We start from the raw sequence: 22,823 nt of genomic DNA on the forward strand, positions 1-22,823 counted from the left end.
ATATGTATGAAATATTTCAATGCCAATTATTGGAACAGCTATACTTATTACACACAAACATTGACCTTCTATCAGAACAAGAGTTGCAATGAATATAGAATTATATCGGATGAGATGAGAGCCAACTTCTTTTACAAGTATTTGCACATACTTTTAGTAATCCCTCTTGTTTTGGGGAAATAATGAGACATTTCTTATCATCAACCTATGACCAAATCATTTCTTAAAACATCAATTATGTTTAGATTGAAGTACACATTGGTATTATGTGAACAAAACAAAGATGTTTCGTTACTGTGCAAGATCAAAATCGCTCACGCCCACTTGGTTAGTACAAAATGTACCAATATCCACTGTACAATGATACACAGTGATCCCTGTTAGAACAAAGGAGCTGGGATGTAATTGTTAATACTTGACTTTCATTATCAAAAGTCAATCATGGTCAATAGTACAAATGTTTCAACAAAAGGCTTTGACAAAACTGAAACTTTTGGAGGACTCAATAAGGGTCATAAAATAGGTTGCAAGTTGCAAAATCATGCTCCTATCTCTCACTAGCATTTCATTACAAAAAATTTGCATTATTATACGTCAATTGGTCTATACCCATATATGTCAATTGGTGGATTATACGTCGATTGAGGTATAGTTCACCAATTGGTGGTTATTCCTGACCTGTTCATTGATAGTTGAAAGATGTGTGCAAGAGCAGGCCCTTATTCCGATGATAACTCCTTTAGGAGGCAAGATGATATGGAGTCTGGTCCTGTAGCCTTGTGTGGGTTTAAGTTTTTAAGAAGCTTGCCAACCCCATGTATTTTCGGGATTTTTTTTTTAAATTGAGGGCAAATCGACTAGGACACTGACTTTGAGCGGATCAATTTTCTACCTAGAGGTTATATATAAAATTAGTTTTTTGAGTATTTATTGTGTATTTAAAAACTATTTATAAAAATATGAGCTACCATTCGATATTTCACAGCTAGATCTACCCTTGCCGTAATGGTGAAACACTTTGACTGAAGTTTTATAGACAAGTATAATTAAAAGTGAGCATTTTCCGACCCTAAAAAAATGTCTCATACTTCTTTTATTTACTTTTTTAAAGACTACGAGGCTTATCTCCTTTTCTTCTCCACGTGCGTATGACCGGAAATGGAAATGTCAAAATAGACTGACAAAATTCAGAATCGTTAAAAAAACGAAACACCTTAAAATGTTTTGCTCGAATAATTGACGAAATAATATAGAAAAATAATATAACATAAATATTTATTTTTATCATTTTATCATATAATTGATATATCTTTCATAACTTTTACAAAACAATAAACGTGAATTATACGTAAATTCGTTTTATAAAAAATAACTAAAGTTTTAACTTTAACCACATAAACAAATGTTGACGCGGCACTTCCACCAGTTGCTGCAGCCAAACAAAGTGTCATCCTAATCTATACAAAGCCACACACATAATTTCAAGCTACGAAGGTATGTTTTCTTTAAGATTGCGGTTTAAAGGGGTCTCTTTGGATTTTGGTAAATAGTCAATTACAACGTTCTAATTATAAGAAATTATCTTATGTCCGGTTCATCAGCATTTATATTAGTCCAAATTATTATGACGTCTTGAAATGCTATTATATTTTTTTTCTTTTCGACAAAAGGCCTCAAAGAAAAAAAATATAATATCCTTTCAAGACGTCATAATTATTTGGACTACATTTATATTATATTGAAATTGTTCGTTGAATTGACATTGTACGTTGAACTGTCAATTATGACCAATACACAACACTTCGGTTGAGCGGAAGAAATCGCATAATTTTATCAAATATAAACGAAAAATATATGGAGCACGTACTAGGAAAGATTTGCGATGCGCCGACGTATAGTCATCAATGTAGTGATGGATAGTCGTATGATGTAGATGTAGATGTAATAAAAAAAAAATAAAAAAAGAAGGGGTGTACTCATTTGATTGTCCTTCACATTGCCTGAACACACTTCTGTGGGGTTACCAGGGGTATAATCTGCACCAACACAGCTCCAGTCTATCATTTGACTTACATGCCTAATGTGGTATTAGACTAGAAAGAAATAGTTGAAAGCTCCATCTTGAAGGGTACCAAGGGAGACGTGTCAGCTACTGTTGCTTGTAAAGAGTTCGCTACTTAAAGAGCTTGAGTTCAAATTAGTATTAGAAATAATTCGTTAATGTAAACAGGACATAAATTATCATAATACAGTGTTCTCCCCAGGCCCCTAAAGGACCACGGGCCCGCGATGTATAATTTTCTACCGTGGTGGTATCGTTCTTGCCGCGATGTATAATTTTTCACCGTGGTGCTAAAATTTCGGTAAAAAAAATCATATAACGGTAAACCTTTCCGTGGGGTATAAAATTTCAGATGAAAATTGACCAGTTCAAACCAGTTCAAACAACCAAGATTGTTTACACCACGTGATCGATTTACCTTTTGAGGTTAACCTTGATGATTGGGTTTAATCGATGTACATGATTCTTGTGTTTAAATTAATTAAAAGATCATAACTTAATGATCACAGACTTATGAGACTTTTGAGGGACAAGCAGACATTTGTTAATAAACTCTATTACTCCAGCCTTTGGTCATAAAAGATTTGCGTATTTTTAAAAACGTGAGTTACTTCCCCTGATTTAGCTTATTACAAAAATGTGCTCCGAAAATATTACCCATCATTTAAAATAGAAATAAAATACAAATCGAATGCAAAATTATATAAGGATGTTACCTCAAGGATAAAAACTTTCTTTGAATATACCAACAAAAATATATTGCAAATTATTTTTGACAATCATACTTTTATTAAAGCACAGACATATTATATTAAATACGTAGTATATCCATTTCCAGACCTTGCAAGGGCTGTATAGCCAGTCAAAGTCGTTAAAAACTTCCATTTGTTGTTACATATCTACTGACTGAGTTGGGGCTGTATATTAAAACAAGGTTGTTGAAAACATCTGTTTGATATATAGCTGAATAGTATTAAAAAATATAATGATAAATTTACAATGATTGGAACTCAGCTAGACATGACAGCTAGATTGATGTCTAAAAGAATAATGTCTAAAGCTATTGAAAATAGTATTTAATTTACTAAACATTCTACATTAAAATTTAATCTTGTTTAAAGTTAATTGTTATGGTGTAATCTAACAAAAATGGGGAATGTGTAGTGTAACTATACAAGTATCAGGACAAAATTGGCTTGATCAAAGTATAAAAAGTGACTAGTTTAAAGACTAAAAGTGCTTTCTGTTATTTATTCTTAAAAGATATTTAAGTATACAAACTGTTTGATTTACTTTTTTTACCCAAAGTCTACATAAAACAGTAAACAAGACAAAAAGGCACAAAAACTAACAAGAAGAAAAAATAAGCGATGCAACGCGACACGACATATTGTACAAATCATTTCGATACGCGTTACCCTGGTGCTATCCCAAAATCCTGGGGAGAACACTGATAATAGTCCATTTGCCAATTACCGATTAGATTCTGTTATTGCACACTTTTTAAACAAATTACTTCCCTTTGTCAATCGTAGACTGGTTCTATACCGGACAAAATCAGGGGTTTATTTTTTTATGAAAAATAATTTCTGATATCATAAGTATTTAGCTGAACATCAAATTAATGCAAATGATGCAATTTAAAGATTAGAAAACCTTACAGATTACTCACATTACCCACAGGTAAATTTACTCTTTCTGCTAGCTCTCCATTGTAAATAAATCCCTCATAAGGGAGACAACTAAAAAGGGTATCTCTAAATACAGGGTCAATAACGGGAATTGGCAAATGGACTATTGCAGATACCTGGCTAGTGAGGGGATGATAATACAATTATTTAATTTGTGTAATCCAAGCACAATATAAATTTTAAGAAAATATATTATAAGCACACAGGCAATTCTACTGAGTCACAGAAAGCTACATTTTGTGTATTGTCAAAAGTGGGAAAGAAAACATTCAAGATAACAGTTTACCTGCAGAATGCTTCAATTTAGAAATAGATATATACATTTTGTACATGTACATGTATATGAAAAGAACCTGACCGTTTACCATGTTTACTACAATATATATAGTTTCAATTACCCACATTAGGTGGCTAATAGTAATATGTAAACCAGTTTAGCATTTAATGCTTAATCTTTGAACCTTTAACATTTTTAATTTCATATTTATTTCTTGTTGTATTTTTCCAGTGAAATCCATCTGAGAAAAATAGAAGTTGCAGTTACATGTAAATATATCATAAGTTATTGATGGAAGTTGTAGAAGTATTTGTATGGGTGACTACTATATCTACATTTCTTGTACAGCTAATGGGAATGTAAGTACTATTTTATTATCCACTATATTCTTCTAACAGGAGATGCTGTTTTTGATACTACATTCGCTTATTAAATCAATTTCTTCCTTGAACATGTACATGCTGAAATCAACCAAACGCTTTGCTACATTTATTAACATTAATATACCTCTGGACTAACAAATACATAATATTGTTAATACTTAACTTGTTTTATACAATGGATTTGCAGTATATCAAATTAAGTGTATGTCTTTAGTATTTATCTATAATTTGTATAAAATTACACCAATGAAATCGTGATCATGTGAATTTGAATTAATATGTTACATGTGCATTGTATTTTCAACCCTGGGCCTCACATTGTAAAATGATTAAGTTAATGTGGTTTAAACATGTTATTATTTTAATTTTAGTTTCTTGTGTACAATTTGGAAATTAGTATGGCGTTCATTATCACTGAACTAGTATATATTTGTTTAGGGGCCAGCTGAAGGACGCCTCCGGGTGCGGGAATTTCTCACTACATTGAAGACCTGTTGGTGACCTTCTGCTGTTGTTTTTTTCTATGGTCGGGTTGTTGTCTCTTTGGCACATTCCCCATTTCCATTCTCAATTTTACATGTATGAAAGTTAAGAAAACTGTTAATGAAATAATTTAAACCATGTAGTTTAATGTGTTATTCTATTTTTGATTTGCTAATCTGAGACCAATTTTATTTGGTTGTCTATTTTTGTTATTATCTTTATAGGATCATTTAAAAAATTGTTTTCTTTTCAAAATTTTCTACAGAGGATCCAAACTTAATTATAAAAAGTGATCATGATATCAAACTAGACTGTTCTGACCTCATTCTAGCTTCAAGACACAAGGTTTACTGATTAAATTTATTTGATAGTTGAAGAAGCAACACATGAAGGCAGGTTACCTTATTTATGAAAAATTATAGATAATTAACTTACAATCATATAAAATATTTCAGAGTGATAATTATGAATTTGTGTCTTGTTTAATATTATGTGCAAATGGAGCGACCTCTTCTAGTATACATGTATATTTTTCATCCACTTGACAAAATTTCAATGGGAGCAGTCCGAGCTCCATTATGTATATATTCTCATGGGCTTGATTTGGGAGTCTCATACTTGGCTGTCAATATAGCTTATGTAAAAAAAAAAGTGATTTTCATTAAGTATATTTTCCTTTGCAGAGATATTTGTTTAAAGATATACAAGAAAGGATCAACAGGGGATATTTCAGCATTTCCATTTATAGCTAACTTTACAGCGTGAGTATACTGTACATTTTCTCGTCATATAGCACACAACTTAGAAATAAAGAAATAAAACTTTTTTATGACATATGCGTTTCAGCATCTAAGATATTATGTTGTTTTTTTAAGACGAAGAACATGTATAGACTTTATGTTTGATATTTTGGTAAAGTTTTGCATTCAAAAGTTCAGATCCTATCAACTACATACAGTTCATCATTAATTTTATTTTAACCATTTGAAGACAACGAATGATAAGATATCTGACTGAGAACAGGCACATAAACATATGGTAGGGCTATAGATTTTTTTTATCACTATTCAACCCTACCGTGTTGTTTTAACATCAGAGCAAACAAGATTGAAGATTTGATTTAAATAGTACATAACACTATTACCCTGGTAAAATAAATAATACAAACAACACCTGTCTATTGTTAAAGACTGTGTTGCCCTCTAAATTTCTTTGTGTTGCTGTTTCTGTTGGCATATATCTTGCATCTCCTTTTGTACAAAAATGAAAATGAATATAATGCACAAGAAATTTATCTAGAGAAGGCGCTCAGTAACTGAAACCAATTTGAGTGGTAAAACAGAAATAACGCTGGCCAACACTCTAACTGAAATCTTCACTCTAGGATCCTTCAGAGTCTACATTTGTACATGTATATCGTTCAACAACATAGTTGTCAATAAGATAAATTAGTTATTTCAGTGTTTTTGAATTTTTGAAAATCAATCAAACATTCTTGTTATTCTTTTATAAATAAAAATAAGTTGACTTATTCTAACTTGATGTACATGTACATACAAAATTAAGGATAACTGTTAAATTTGTTTAACTGATCACAAATTTCAGAAAAAAAATAATAAATCATTGTGAATGTTGTTTTTCTTTTGTAGAGCCAGTTTATGGTTACGATATGGTATTCTTCAAAGTCTTGGGATGCTGATTTTGACTAATACTTTTGGTGTTCTTCTTAACTTTGTTTACTTGATGCTATTTTATTATTTCACATCTAAAAAGGTAAATATTATTAATTTTCATATCCTGTTGGACAAGATATATTTAGATTTGTCTAATGAATACATGTCATTCATCTATCATATTTTTGTTTGGTTTTAGTGACTTTTGACATGAGAACGTCATTCAGACATTGCAGCTGTAACTAATTATTTTATATACCATACTGAAAGTAGTAAGATTAACAGCTACAAATCAAATTTAAGTTTGTCTTGGTTGAATAACTTTTTTTGTTACTCTGTTGAAGTCAGCTACTTATGTGAGTAACAATTTCTGTCTGTGCATGCATAATGGCATCTACATTTTAGTTTTTGGACATTAATTTCATTTGAATAACACGTTTATATATCTTTATGACTATTCAATGTCTTTTGAGGACAAATAATTGCATTCATTTGATTTTAGTTGTATGGTCAACATTTTTAATAAAATTTTTAGTACACATTTTTGTTAAGCAGCTAGCTGGAGCCTCTGGGTGTAGGATTTTCTTGTTTAGTGGCTTTCAGCTGCTCTTTTGTTGTTGTTTCTTTGATAATGATAATTGTACATGTATGAAAAAGACATTCAATCATGATCAGTAATTGACATTTCACTCAGTATATGCACTCTTATTTTATGCATTCATGCAGTTTCACTAAGCATAGAGAGATCATATTCCATGAGAAAAGGGAAAGATTCATAATTTGAGATTTGTATATCAACAGTCAAGTGACATAAAATTGCTGAAGAAGTTGGTTTTGACTTTTTAGACTAAATATTTGAATTTATACATAGTCTTTACCAATAGTAACTGTCTTGAATTAATCCTTTTGAAAGAGTAAGATCTGGATGTAAGCAAATATAGACAACAGTACCGTCAGCACATTCTTCAACAGTGAGAAAAACCCATACTATATGATTGGCTATACATGTAACTTCACTGTCTATAATACATGTAATATACTGTTGATTTTTATTGTGTTGATACAGCCTGATGGTCAGATTTAGATTTCTTTAAGGTGAGGGAGGGAGGGGAGCTATTTGTTTTATTTTATTTATTTTTCCTCCACATTTTCAAGAACAAATATTTTTTACTTACTAATCAGACTTTTTCAAATAATAACTTTTATAATGTTCTGGTGACAGGTTTGTTAATGCACGTCAGGTGTTTTTTTTTTAGTTTGCTGACATCGTGTAATGTTTCAGAGCAGATTACATTGGCTCTAAAAATTAGCAGAATTTCTGTATTGTAATAATCACATTAATTTGAAAGAAAGATGTGTATAACATCTACCAATATGTATATTGTTATTGACATTTTACATCACGTTATTGTGACATACAGCTTTTACCAGATGTTGCCTCTATTAAACAGTATGATATGTGTCACAGTTGTGGAAAAAAAATTATTTTTTTTAACCACAAATTTATGTACTTTTCAAATATATTTAAATCATTTTCATATATTTTCAAAAACTATAGTTTTTAAATGATAATGTTTAACTTACCAAGGTTAATATATTATAGACACACTATATAACATGATAACCATAAGGCATTGTCACATCAAACAATCTTTACTGAATGGCAGAAGTTAGAAAGGCCAACTGAATTGCCATCCTAAATTCCTAATTCCCTTCATAAAAGAGTGTAACACAGATTGACAAAATATATATAATATATATATGTACAGATCTATACACAGAAAAATGCTTCCATTCTTAAGCAATGTTAAAAGAACATCTAAATTTAATCCTAATTTTTTTTTAACTATTTTTCCAATTTCACTTCAGCTGAAAAAAAATATAATTCTGAGACAAAACGATTGAACATTTACCATGGACAAGAAGATTATATTAAGAAACACAAATTAAAGGAAATGTATAGAAATCTTTGACTGAAGAATTTTACATAAATATTTTTTTCTGATGTTGCTTCATTTTATGGCTTCAGTTTTGTATTATTTTTCAAAGTTACTTTTTCAAAGTTAACTTTATTTATAACAAAGAATCAACATGAAGATAGGGTAAGGATCTTTAGGAAGTTATAAACTGGGATATGCTTACTGCTTTTAATCAATTGTTATATATCATGTAGATATATAAGTAGTGTTTAATGTACATATAAATTAGAGTTTTGTATTCCCAGCCAATGCATGTTTAAAAGTATATGTGCATTGATCAGTTACTTTATTTGCTTTTACATGACATTGTGAAATCTAAAATAAATTATGACTGAAAGTTGTTATATTGAGGGGTGAACAAGTGAGTCCCTGATAACCCAACTCCCTCCCCATTCCCAATATTCCCTCTCCCATTGTAAATTGGAAAAACAAAATTCCCAGCATATCCCTATTTTTGTACTTTCCAGTCACTGTCCCCTCCCCTGTAGACCACTTCCCTCTGCCCTGACCCCTGCTGCCTGTCCCTTCCTTCCCATGTTCTCTTACCCTTGACCGGCCATCTAAATTTCCGAATACTTATTTTATTGATTTGTGGAAAAACATTTTTTATGCCCCGTCTACGATAGTAGTAGGGGCATTATGTTTTCTGGTCTGTGCGTCCGTTCGTCCGTTCGTCCGTCTGTCCCATGTCAGGTTAAAGTTTTTGGTCGAGGTAGTTTATGATGAAGTTGAAGTCCAATCAACTTGAAACTTAGTACACATGTTCCTTATGATATGATCTTTCTAATTTAAATGCCAAATTAGAGTTTTGACCCCAATTTTACGGTTCACTGATAGAAAATGATAGTGCAAATTTCAGGTTAAAGTTTTTGGCTTCAGGTTAAAGTTTTTGGTCAAGGTAGTTTTTGATGAAGTTGAAGTCCAATCAACTTGAAACTTAGTATACATGTGCCCTATGATATGATCTTTCTAATTTAAATGCCAAATTAGAGTTTTGACCCCAATTTTACGGTTCACTGAACATAGAAAATGATAGTGCAAATTTCAGGTTAAAGTTTTTGGCTTCAGGTTAAAGTTTTTGGTCAAGGTAGTTTTTGATGAAGTTGAAGTCCAATCAACTTGAAACTTAGTATACATGTGCCCTATGATATGATCTTTCTAATTTAAATGCCAAATTAGAGTTTTGACCCCAATTTTACGGTTCACTGAACATAGAAAATGATAGTGCAAATTTCAGGTTAAAGTTTTTGGTCAAGGTAGTTTTTGATAAAGTAGAAGTCCAATCAACTTGAAACTTAGTATACATGTTCCCTTTGATAAGATCATTCTAATTTTAATGCCAAATTAGAGAATTTATTCCAATTTCACAGTCCTTTAAACATAGAAAATGATAGTGTGAGTGGGGCATCCGTGTACTGTGGACACATTCTTGTTTTAATTTCTTTTGCATTCATAGATTTTGTAGCTTTTGGAGTGTCAACTTACATAAAATTGATTGATCATGCGTTTATTATTAAAATTTATAATATTTTTTTTCTGTGATATTTGTGTACCTCATGGATAATAATGCTTACATAACCATGACTTGTTTTATTGGACCAGGTGTCAATGTAAATTATACATGTTACATTTTTCTTAACTCTTCACAAGTTCTTCTTATAAATTTTGTTCTCATATGGTCATATCATATGTAATCACATGATCAAACGTGTACAGGTTCCTTGAGTTAAATCCCTAGTTAGTAGACCAACAGGCATCAGCAACAGATATTTGTAACTTTGTACATGTACATTTGCACTAGTAAAGGAATATGGCCCAATACTAGTCATGAAGGTCAAAATATTGCAGAAACTTCCTTCATATATCTAGCGGGATGGCTACAGTGCAGACGATTTGGTGTCACAATATCTCAGTAGCATGGGTTCGAATCCCTGAGAGGGAAGAACAAAAAATTTGCAAAAGCAAATTTAAAGATCTAACATTGTTGGGTTGATGTTTAGACAAGTTGTATATATATATAGAAATGTAGCAAACGGAATATTAAGGTCAAATGGAATTAAATGATTGGGTCCAGAAAGCCATGTTTTTTAGCTCACCTGGCCCGAAGGGCCAAGTGAGCTTTTCCCATCACTTTGCGCCCGTCTTCGTCCGTCGTCGTTGTTAACTTTTACAAAAATCTTCTCCTCTGAAACTACTGGGCCAAATTAAACCAAACTTGGCCACAATCATCATTGGGGTATCTAGTTTAAAAAATGTGTCCAGTGACCCGGCCAACCAACCAAGATGGCCGCCATGGCTAGAAATAGAACATAGGGGTAAAATGCAGTTTTTGGCTTATAACTCAAAAACCAAAGCATTTAGAGCAAATCTGACGGGTGTAACGTTGTTTATCAGGTCAAGATCTATCTGTCCTGAAATTTTCAGATGAATTGGGCAACCCGTTGTTGGGTTGCTGCCCCTGAATTGGTAATTTTAAGGAAATTTTGCTGTTTTTGGTTATTATCTTGAATATTATTATAGATAAAGATAAACTGTAACCAGCAATAATGTTCAGCAAAGTAAGATTTACAAATAAGTCAACATGACCAAAATGGTCAGTTGACCCCTTTAGGAGTCATTGCCCTTTATAGTCAATTTTTAACCATTTTTCGTAAATCTTGATAATCTTTTAGAAAAATCTTCTCCTCTGAAACTACTGGGCCAAATTAAACCAAACTTGGCCATAATAATCATTGGGGTGTCTAGTTTTAAAAATGTGTCCAGTAACTCGGCCAACCAACAAAGATGGCCACCATGGCTAAAAATAGAACATAGGGGTAAAATGCAGTTTTTGGCTTATAACTCAAAAACCAAAGCATTTAGAGCAAATCTGAGGTGTGGTAAAATTGTTTATCAGGTCAAGATCTATCAGCCCTGAAATTTTCAGATGAATCGGACAACCTGTTGTTAGGTTGCTGCCCCTGAATTGGTAATTTTAAGGAAATTTTGCTGTTTTTATGCCCCGTCTACGATAGTAGTAGGGGCATTATGTTTTCTGGTCTGTGCGTCTGTTCGTCCGTCTGTTCGTTCGTCCGTTCGTCCGTCTGTCCCATGTCAGGTTAAAGTTTTTGGTCGAGGTAGTTTATGATGAAGTTATAGTTGCATCCATTTGTAACTTTACATACATAGTCATTATAATAGGGAATTTCTAAAAAGTACCTCAAATTTAGGTTTTGGTCCTCATTTCATGGTTCATTGAACATGAAAATGAGATTGTGTGAAACAGCTCTTTGCCAGGTTAAAGTTTTTGGTCGAGGTAGTTTATGATGAAGTTATAGTTGCATCCATTTGTAACTTTACATACATAGTCATTATGATAGGGAATTTCTAAAAAGTACCTCAAATTTAGTTTTTTGGTCCTCATTTCATGGTTCATTGAACATGAAAATGAGATTGTGTGAAACAGCTCTTTGCCAGGTTAAAGTTTTTGGTCGAGGTAGTTTATGATGAAGTTATAGTTGCATCCATTTGTAACTTTACATACATAGTCATTATGATAGGGAATTTCTAAAAAGTACCTCAAATTTAGTTTTTATGCCCCACCTACGATAGTAGAGGGGCATTATGTTTTCTGGTCTGTGCGTCCGTTCGTCCGTCCGTTCGTTCGTCCGTTCGTTCGTCCGTCTGTCCCGCTTCAGGTTAAAGTTTTTGGTCAAGGTAGTTTTTGATGAAGTTGAAGTCCAATCAACTTGAAACTTAGTATACATGTGCCCTATGATATGATCTTTCTAATTTAAATGCCAAATTAGAGTTTTGACCCCAATTTTACGGTTCACTGAACATAGAAAATGATAGTGCAAATTTCAGGTTAAAGTTTTTGGCTTCAGGTTAAAGTTTTTGGTCAAGGTAGTTTTTATACGACCGCAAAATTTGAAAAATTTTTCGTCGTATATTGCTATCACGTTGGCGTCGTCGTCGTCGTCCGAATACTTTTAGTTTTCGCACTCTAACTTTAGTAAAAGTGAATAGAAATCTATGAAATTTTAACATAAGGTTTATGACCACAAAAGGAAGGTTGGGATTGATTTTGGGAGTTTTGGTCCCAACATTTTAGGAAAAAGGGGCCAAAAAGGGCCCAAATAAGCATTTTCTTGGTTTTCGCACTATAACTTTAGTTTAAGTTAATAGAAATCTATGAAATTTTGACACAAGGTTTATGACCACAAAAGAAAGGTTGGGATTGATTTTGGGAGTTTTGGTTCCAACAGTTTAGGAATTAGGGGCAAAAAAAGGGCCCAAATAAGCATTATTCTTGGTTTTCGCACAATAACTTTAGTTTAAGTAAATAGAAATCTATGAAATTTAAACACAAGGTTTATGACCATAAAAGGAAGGTTGGTATTGATTTTGGGAGTTTTGGTCCCAACAGTTTAGGAATAAAGGGCCCAAAGGGTCCAAATTAAACTTTGTTTGATTTCATCAAAAATTGAATAATTGGGGTTCTTTGGTATGCCAAATCTAACTGTGTATGCAGATTCTTAATTTTTGGTCCCGTTTTCAAATTGGTCTACATTAAGGTCCAAAGGGTCCAAAATTAAACTTAGTTTGATTTTAACAAAAATTGAATCCTGGGGGTTGTTTGATATACTGAATTTAGAAATGTACTTAGATTTTTAATTATTGGCCTAGTTTTCAAGTTGGTCCAAATGGGGGTCCAAAATTAAACTTTGTTCATCAAAAATTGAATAAATGGGTTCTTTGATATGCCAAATCTAACTGTGTATGTAGATTCTTAATTTTTGGTCCAGTTTTCAAATGGTCTACATTAAGGTCCAAAGGGTCCAAAATTAAACTAAGTTTGATTTTAACAAAAATTAAATTCTTGGGCTTATTTGATATGCTTTATCTAAATATGTACTTTGATTTTTGATTATGGGCCCAGTTTTCAAGTTGGTCCAAATCAGGATTCCATATCAAGTATTGTGCAATAGCAAGAAATTTTCAATTGCACAGTATTGCACAATAGCAAGAAATATCTAATTGCACAATATTGTGCAATAGCAATTAATTTTCAATTGGAGTTATCTTTCTTTGTATAGAATAGAAGTTGATAATATATGTTGGAAATTTGCCAGACATGACTATGATGTCATTTTCTATTTTTATTTGCCAATAACTTTATGTAAATAACTTCATTGGAAATTTGCCAATATAAAATGTTGCTGATGAAGCTTTTTTTCCTTATCTTATCTAAAATGATTTTAGATAATGTATGTTGGACATTTGCCAGACATGACTATGATGTCATTTTCTATTTTTATTTGCCAATAACTTTATGTAAATAACTTCATTGGAAATTTGCCAATATAAAATGTTGCTGATGAAGTTTTTTTTATTGTTTTATACAATAAACAATGTATATTCACTTTTACTACCAACCAATCTTTACCATTCAGTGATAACAAGCACTTTATTTTACATTTTAATATTTTATGATGTATTTAAAAGAGTAGTTATTGTTGCAAACTCCATTAGAAATTTGAATTGATATCAGTTTTGGAAAAAGGGAAACGGGGATGTGAAAAAAAAGGGGGGGGGGTTTAAATTTTTCTCATTTCAGATTTCATAAATAAAAAGAAAATTTCTTCAAACATTTTTTTGAGAGGATTAATATTCAACAGCATAGTGAATTTCTCAAAGGCAAAAAAAATATTTTAAGTTCATTAGACCACATTCATTCTGTGTCAGAAACCTATGCTGTGTCAACTATTTAATTTTAGATTTAAAAAGTTTGAAGAAGAAATCTTTAATTGATTTGTAAAATCTTGACATTTGTTTTGTGTAAAAAAAAACATGTAATGTCAAAAATTTGATCACAATCCAAATTCAGAGCTGTATCACGCTTGAATGTTTTGTCCATACTTGCCCCAACTGTTCAGGGTTCGACCTCTGCGGTCGTATAAAGCTGCGCCCTGCGGAGCACCTGGTTGATGAAGTTGAAGTCCAATCAACTTGAAACTTAGTATACATGTGCCCTATGATATGATCTTTCTAATTTTAATGCCAAATTAGAGTTTTGACCCCAATTTTACGGTTCACTGAACATAGAAAATGATAGTGCAAATTTCAGGTTAAAGTTTTTGGCTTCAGGTTAAAGTTTTTGGTCAAGGTAGTTTTTGATGAAGTTGAAGTCCAATCAACTTGAAACTTAGTATACATGTGCCCTATGATATGATCTTTCTAATTTAAATGCCAAATTAGAGTTTTGACCCCAATTTTACGGTTCACTGAACATAGAAAATGATAGTGCAAATTTCAGGTTAAAGTTTTTGGCTTCAGGTTAAAGTTTTTGGTCAAGGTAGTTTTTGATGAAGTTGAAGTCCAATCAACTTGAAACTTAGTATACATGTGCCCTATGATATGATCTTTCTAATTTAAATGCCAAATTAGAGTTTTGACCCCAATTTTACGGTTCACTGAACATAGAAAATGATAGTGCAAATTTCAGGTTAAAGTTTTTGGCTTCAGGTTAAAGTTTTTGGTCAAGGTAGTTTTTGATGAAGTTGAAGTCCAATCAACTTGAAACTTAGTATACATGTGCCCTATGATATGATCTTTCTAATTTAAATGCCAAATTAGAGTTTTGACCCCAATTTTACGGTTCACTGAACATAGAAAATGATAGTGCAAATTTCAGGTTAAAGTTTTTGGCTTCAGGTTAAAGTTTTTGGTCAAGGTAGTTTTTGATGAAGTTGAAGTCCAATCAACTTGAAACTTAGTATACATGTGCCTTATGTTATGATCTTTCTAATTTTAATGCCAAATTAGATTTTTACCCTATTTCACGGTCCATGGAACATGGAAAATGATTGAGTGGGGCATCCGTGTACTTTGGACACATTCTTGTTGGTTATTACATTTACCTTGAATACTGTAATAGATTGAGATAAACTGTAAACAGCAATAAAGTTCAGCAAAGTAAGGCCTAAAAATAAGTCAACACGACCAAAATGGTCAATTGACCCCCTAAGGAGTTATTGCCCTTCATAGTCAATTTTTAACAATTTTCATAAAATTTGTAGATTTTCACAAACATTTTCCACTGAAACTACTGAGCCAAGTTCTTTATAGATAGAGATAATTGTAAGCAGCAAGAATGTTAAGTAAAGTAAAATCTAAAAACACATCATCATTACCAAAACACAATTTTGTCATGAATCCATCTGTGTCCTTTGTTGACCAAGGTGAGCGACACAGGCTCTTTAGAGCCTCTAGTTTGGCATTCTAGTAGATATAACAGCTACACTGATTTAGGATCATGCTCAACAAATTTTGCTGGTTGAGTTACTATTCGAATACAGAAGCACTTTAAATTGATGATTTTGTTTACAAATTTATAAAGTTTATTAAAAGTGAAAACTTATCTGTTTTATAGAAGCAACATCAGAAAAATCTATAAAAGTGTTTACCTTTGCCATTACAGAGAGAACAGATAGCATACAACAATGTACAAATGTATATGAAATTCAGTTATATTATATTACACACACATCAGTATAAAACATGCATTTACAAAAAAGTATTGCATAAAAATATTTATTCTTTCTTTTTTTTTTACAATTTCAGATTCATTTTATTAGGACAATATTTATAAATATGACATTCATATTTTCTGTCCTGTATTATGTAAAATATCAACAAATAGAGATTAAACAAGCAGCCAGCCATCTGGGTAAAGTGTGTGCCTTATTATCTATATTAGCATATGGAGCACCATTAGCATCTTTAGTAAGTACAAACTTAATAGATTATAAGAAAATAAGAAGATAAGAAAAGAAGAAAATTATGTCTAATCATTTTATACTTTTGAAAAAAATGCAGGCGTGCATATATTTGTTGCTTTGGCAATAAGAACATTTTCTGAACAGTTCTTATAACTGCCTACCATGAAATTTATATGTACTGGTAGCTAAAATTTGATAATCACTGGTGCAGCATTCCTGAATTGCATCGATTTACGTTAAAATGTTGTGAATGGTTTATGATGATAATATAAGTTTGCATTGAGCTACATGATTTGTAGCATGTAAATTTGTAATACTATTAGCTTTTCTTAAAGTGTTCAAAGGGCCCAGATGTTAATTGTTCTGAGCTCAGTCTGCTCTACCTCCTCATTTGACCATACTATTGAACACATTATATCACCAACAGCTGTACTGACTATCAGGCAATAAATAATAGTCAATGAAATTTTCAGATAATTCACACACATTACCAATATATTAACATTATACACCCCTTGTTTAACTTTTTGTCTGTATGTTATTTTAAAGTTTTCTGATAGCAAAACATTAACGATGATCCTTTTTAATAGAATATTTAATATTTCTTATATAACTTATGATTTACCCCAAAATTTTCTGTTTAGTAGTTTGAAATTATCATGATTATATATTCTGTTTATAGTTTGACTAAGATTAGTTAATGGTTATATATTCTGTTTATAGTTTGACTAAGATTAGTTAATGATTATATATTCTGTTTATAGTTTGACTAAGATTAGTTAATGGTTATATATTCTGTTTATAGTTTCACTGAGATTAGTTAATGGTTATATATTCTGTTTATAGTTTGACTAAGATTAGTTAATGGTTATATATTGTCTTTATAGTTTCACTGAGATTAGTTAATGGTTATATATTCTGTTTATAGTTTCACTAAGATTAGTTAATGGTTATATATTCTGTTTATAGTTTCACTAAGATTAGTTAATGGTTATATATTGTCTTTATAGTTTGACTAAGATTAGTTAATGGTTATATAATGTCTTTATAGTTTCACTAAGATTAGTTAATGGTTATATATTCTGTTTATAGTTTGACTAAGATTAGTTAATGGTTATATATTCTGTTTATAGTTTCACTAAGATTAGTTAATGGTTATATATTCTGTTTATAGTTTGACTATGATTAGTTAATGGTTATATATTCTGTTTATAGTTTGACTAAGATTAGTTAATGGTTACATATTCTGTTTATAGTTTCACTAAGATTAGTTAATGGTTATATATTCTGTTTCTAGTTTCACTAAGATTAGTTAATGGTTATATATTCTGTTTATAGTTTCACTAAGATTAGTTAATGGTTATATATTGTCTTTATAGTTTGACTAAGATTAGTTAATGGTTATATATTCTGTTTATAGTTTGACTAAGATTAGTTACTGGTTATATATTCTGTTTATAGTTTCACTAAGATTAGTTAATGGTTATATTTACAGAAAGTTGTGATGCATACAAAGACAACAGAATGTTTATCATTTCCATATATCTTCATGAATTTTGTCGTAGCATTAGAATGGGTGATATATGGACGTATATTAAATGATATTTATGTTCAGGTAAGGGTACTATTGGAATTACTGCTACACACTTTCTTGACATACCAATTTCTGGTATGATATAATCAGGACTTTGTATTCTTTGCGATTGTTTTTTCTATGAATAAACAGTTTATTCCTTCTACAAGAAACCATACACAATAAACAAATAAAATAATGATTCAGCATCTTACATTGATTGTATAAATACATCCACAAAGTATTTTTGAAATATCATTGAAGCTTATATTAAAAGATTATAATGATGCCTTACTAAATTGTAAATATTTCAAGAAATAGATAAGAGATCATCATCGTGGGGAAAGACATGAACATATAGTCATTATAGGAACTTAAAAGATAAAAAGTCAATCTCTTTTAGAGTGGTTGTCTTTTTGTGGATATATTTCTTACAGCACACATATCGTGTTTTGATCAATGATATTTAATCTTTCTTTATTTGACTTATTTTGGTGGACAAAATTTCAATTATTACTTTTAATCAAACACAAATTTCATGAGTTATTAAATCAGTGAACATGTCAATTAGTTTTAAGAAAAAAAGACACCCTGCATAGCTAAATAGTGTAACACCGTTTTAACTGAATTGATTAAATAGGAATCATTTAGATTTTAAAACAAATTACAATGTTTTCTGACAATTCAACCGTATAAAAAAATCAGTCATTTTGCTAGTTTGACTTTGATTTCATAGACTTTCACCTTTTATTTTGTCATAATCACATCTTCTGTTTAAACAATTGGAGAAACTGCCAAAATCAGAAACCTTAATTCAAAGAATACAGACATCCTGGCCAGGAAAAAAAACCAAACAAAACAAACAACAGCTTACACAAAGAATTTTATTAACTAGCAACACAAACCCTTGATTGAAATCAGTTTTGAATTAATTTTACAACTTCCAAATATTTGAAAATGTAAATATGTTTTACAATCAATATTATGCATATTTGCAGATATATATCGGTTAAATTTAATGAAGATATATTTTTTTTGTTTTTCAGCTTCCAAATTTTTTAGGTTTTTGTTTAGCAGTGATTCAACTTGCATTATTTTGCAAATATCCATCAAAGAGTACATCATTAGACAGGACAATTACAGTGACAGCATAGTTATTGTTTATAGTGAAATCATATTGTATTGTAACAAAGACATGTTTACAGTGAAATCATTTTCTATTCTATCATTGACATATTTTAGGGTATAAACTTCCTTAAGGTAGTATGGGAGTATAAAAGAAATAGTAGAATTTCTTTATACTATGCAAGAATGAAGTTTCTATCCAGATGTATAAAATTTAAATGAAAAATAATACATCATTCAGCTTGTTTTAAAACTAGAGGTATTATAAAAACTTCATAATAGGAAAGATAATATATGAGGAACTATGCAAATAACACGGGAAAAAACATCCTCAAATATATATTTTGAAATAAAAAAGAAAATAGCTTTAGCAATTAGCCTATGAAAAATTATGTTGAGGAGGCACACATTTTCAAATCATTGAGATCTACCTACTGGTCATTTACATGACTACTTAAAGGAGTCATTGCCCTTAAATGACAAATTTTACCTATTTTATACATTTGGTCTATTGTTATGAAAACTATAATAGATAAACAGAAACTTTAATAGCAAATATGAACAGTAAAGAAAAAATCTACAAATAAGACAACAAGGCAGAAATTGTTGTACAACTCCTTTAGTAATGGAATTATTGCCCTTTATGACAAGTTTTTGCCTAATATCATAAAAACTATAAAGATCTACACATGCTACAGACTCTTGTAATAGCAAAATTGATCAGCAATGAAAGGTCAAGAAATGACTCAAAATTTGAAGAAACCCTTAGTTGACTTTTTATAAGTGTGATTGCCATTAAATTGTTACTTATACTCCTGCACTACCTTAAAAAGAGATCTTGCCAAAATTATTTTACACTGTAAATCATTATCATAACGCTTCCATATATATCTTTTATCACAATAATTTATTTTTGACGATAAATGTTTTTATCATTTTGTCTCAACTATCTATGTGTAGCATCAACACAGAATACCCCTGAAGTAGGGAAAAGCAAAAAGTATTTATTCCCCATATAGTAAAAACTATTTGCTGTATAAATTATCCGCTTAATTTACACAAATTTCTCTCTGAAAACAATAGTTTGAATATGATTTAATGTCAAATGAATAGTTGAAGGATAAATGTGTAACTCGTCAGATGCTTCTTTGAACAGATACCAAACAATCGGAAGTTTATAGAGAGAGAAAGCCTCATTTCCCCCCCACCACTTTAAGAGTACCTATTTCAGTGGTAATGCTACAAAGTGTTGCATACAATTAATATCTATAAACATGTATATATAATTGATGAAATCTATACAAACTACCAACAAATCTCTGACACAAGACTTAAACCTCATTGCAGTCATTGGAAAGTAACCTATATTATCTCTAACAGCAACTTAACTAAAAAGTGCAGGAATAATCTAAAATCTGGGTAGATGGACTGTTTTATTGAAGTTCTATTCCTTTGAAATGTAAAAATATTGAAATTGTAATAACCTTTCATTTCTTGTAAAATTTAAATGAAATATATGTCTTTAGTTAACATCTGTATCATGTGAGATGAGTTTAAGAATCAGTGTTGATCGTATGTTTGGGCAGGAGTTAAGCCTTTAAAAATCTAAATAAGAATACAAAAAATCTTTATTAGTGCTCTAGCACCTACTGTTGTCTTTCAAGTTAACAGAAAAATTAGATAAAAAAAACAACATCCTACATGAATTTGAAAATCAGTGCTAATTGATTAGTTTAATGGCAGTTATTCTCCATGAAATTAAAGTGATATCAAAAACTCTGAGCTTGTTTCTTTGGTTATTCTAAAGATACTGTGTTTTTATTATTCTTTTTCACTTCTTTTTTTTACAATGCACCAATGCTTCATAATTGACTTTCTTTACTAGAGAAACTGACACCTTGGCAGACATTAACACACATCATTACATGTTTTACTACAACAAAAACCAAATATACTCATGTCATTTAACCTTTAATTCTAACTTTTGTATTACTCTATTTAGTCCCCTGCCAAATATTTTCTTAATCAACAAACAGTATTTTTAAGATTGTGTAAATATTTTTGTTGTGCCATATATTTTTAAATCAATTAATGTCTAGGATAATTAGTTTTATAATGCCAAGTTAAAGTTGAGATTTTTCTCACATGGCAAGTGATCACCTTGTATAAATATGTTAAATGAATGATGCGTCTTTCACATAAAAGTATTAGTGAGTGCAGAAACATTATGTATTTTACAATGTAATCAGCCTGTTCCTTTAAATTCCTTTTTTAATCCCTGTCTTTGTCTCTAAATCAAATTTCATAAAGGTGACTGCAACCTAAAATAATAACTTATATTTTTTCTTTAACCCAGATATTTATGTGTTTTTCCTTAGAATTGATACTTTTAACAGTTTGTTTCAACAGTTTGGATTAAGCTCTTACTGATCTAAAATATAGGGTTGTGTCAGTGTATTTATATTTTCTATTCTGTCTTGTAGTACTAAGTATATAATTTGAGATGTTATAAATTCATACTTTTTACTTCCGATCTTTTTCTCCAATTTGAAAAATATTTTTTACTCAGTCTGATTGATGATATTTATGCTTTTTATTTAAGATGTCTTTATAATTTGCTGTGATTAACAAATAATTGTTTCCAATTCTAGTCAGGAAGATGTCCTTTATTTTTGTCCGTACAGAGTTTGCGCCAATTTCCTCTATTTCTCTTGTGGGAACATTATGAGAAAGTTGTTAAAATCTGTATATGATTATTTCAGGGTCTATTTAATATACTTAAAAAATCACCAATTTTATGACACATTTCAATAAAATCAAAATTTTATTCAGCACTACATATTGCTGTTGACAAAAAAATGCAAATTTTACATTGTTTTGTAAAATTTTGAGTAAAAGGACATCTTCAATAAAAATTATCAAAATGTGTGGGTGTTTCCTATACAACTTTTTTTTTTAAAAGAAAATCTTTACTGTACATTTCCTGGTATATTACTTTGTCATAATTGTACTTTGAACCAGCTTTATGCATTTATAATTTTGAAAATAGGCTAAAATGTTATTGAAATATGAATAAAAGAATTGAATTAAAGTAAAACATAAATCACTTTTATAAAATGGACCTGTTGTGAAATAAATAGGAGTTGTTTGAGTTCTTAAGGTTAAAAATTCCAGCTAATATATACATTTACATGTAAATAAAACTTTATTATCTTAAGTGATTAAAACTTTAGACACCAATACTGCAACACAATTTTAACAATTGTTATGTTAAGGTTATTGTACAATTTGAATTTAAACTTGTTTATGATAGAAAAATTTAACCTATTTAAATAAAAATATTTGTTATATGCTGACTTTTTTTACTGCCCAACATACTATAGTTTGTCATAAGGAGAAGACATGGTATTGACAGATGTTTCATTTAAATGATGGTTTTGCTAATGGTGTAAACACGCTTAGCTATATGTAAGGGTGTGAATTATTTTTGAAGACATTTTACTTATAACATCTGATGATTCATGATGAAAATGGTTAGGGTAATGATGTATACTTTTTATACAACAGCAGTTGTCGTTATATATGTCACATGCATTCAGATGGTGTTTTTGATTATGAGATTCACATTCATATGACATAAAACTTGTTTTTATGGCCCATTTATGGCCATTATGTTTTCTGGTCTGTGCGTCTGTTCGTATGTTCGTCCCAGGTTAAAGTTTTTGGTTGAGGTAATTTTTGATGAAGTTGAAGTCCTATCAACTTGAAACTTAATAAACATGTTCCCTGTGATATGATCTTTCTAATTTTATTG

General features: G+C 30.5%; 2 protein-coding genes across 5 annotated transcripts in view; one reads left to right on the plus strand and one right to left on the minus strand.

Moving 5' to 3' along the window:
• The window catches only part of LOC143064859 (testis-expressed protein 10-like), a 44,060-nt gene extending 42,880 nt beyond the window's left edge, over positions 1-1,180 (minus strand). The window contains exon 1 of one of the 3 annotated variants that reach the window (XM_076238008.1): positions 1,102-1,180. The gene's annotated coding sequence lies outside the window, so the exon portion shown is untranslated. The other 2 variants (XM_076238009.1, XM_076238012.1) reach the window with 2 other exon arrangements.
• A 187-nt stretch (positions 1,181-1,367) lies between these two features.
• LOC143064861 (sugar transporter SWEET1-like) lies at positions 1,368-22,359 on the plus strand. Of its 2 annotated transcripts, none has more exons than XM_076238014.1 (7): positions 1,368-1,494; positions 4,262-4,389; positions 5,580-5,657; positions 6,546-6,669; positions 16,154-16,315; positions 17,807-17,926; positions 18,931-22,359. In XM_076238014.1, exons 2-7 carry the CDS (start codon positions 4,322-4,324, stop codon positions 19,036-19,038), a joined length of 660 nt encoding a protein of 219 aa, XP_076094129.1. In that variant the 5' UTR covers positions 1,368-1,494; positions 4,262-4,321; the 3' UTR covers positions 19,039-22,359. The 2 variants fall into 2 exon arrangements, with proteins under 2 accessions (XP_076094129.1, XP_076094131.1); XM_076238016.1 differs by having other exon boundaries at positions 1,381-1,542.
• The last annotated feature ends 464 nt before the right edge of the window (positions 22,360-22,823 follow it).

This window comes from Mytilus galloprovincialis, chromosome 2, assembly GCF_965363235.1.
Source record: "Mytilus galloprovincialis chromosome 2, xbMytGall1.hap1.1, whole genome shotgun sequence".
NCBI classification, from domain to species: Eukaryota; Metazoa; Mollusca; class Bivalvia; order Mytilida; family Mytilidae; genus Mytilus; species Mytilus galloprovincialis.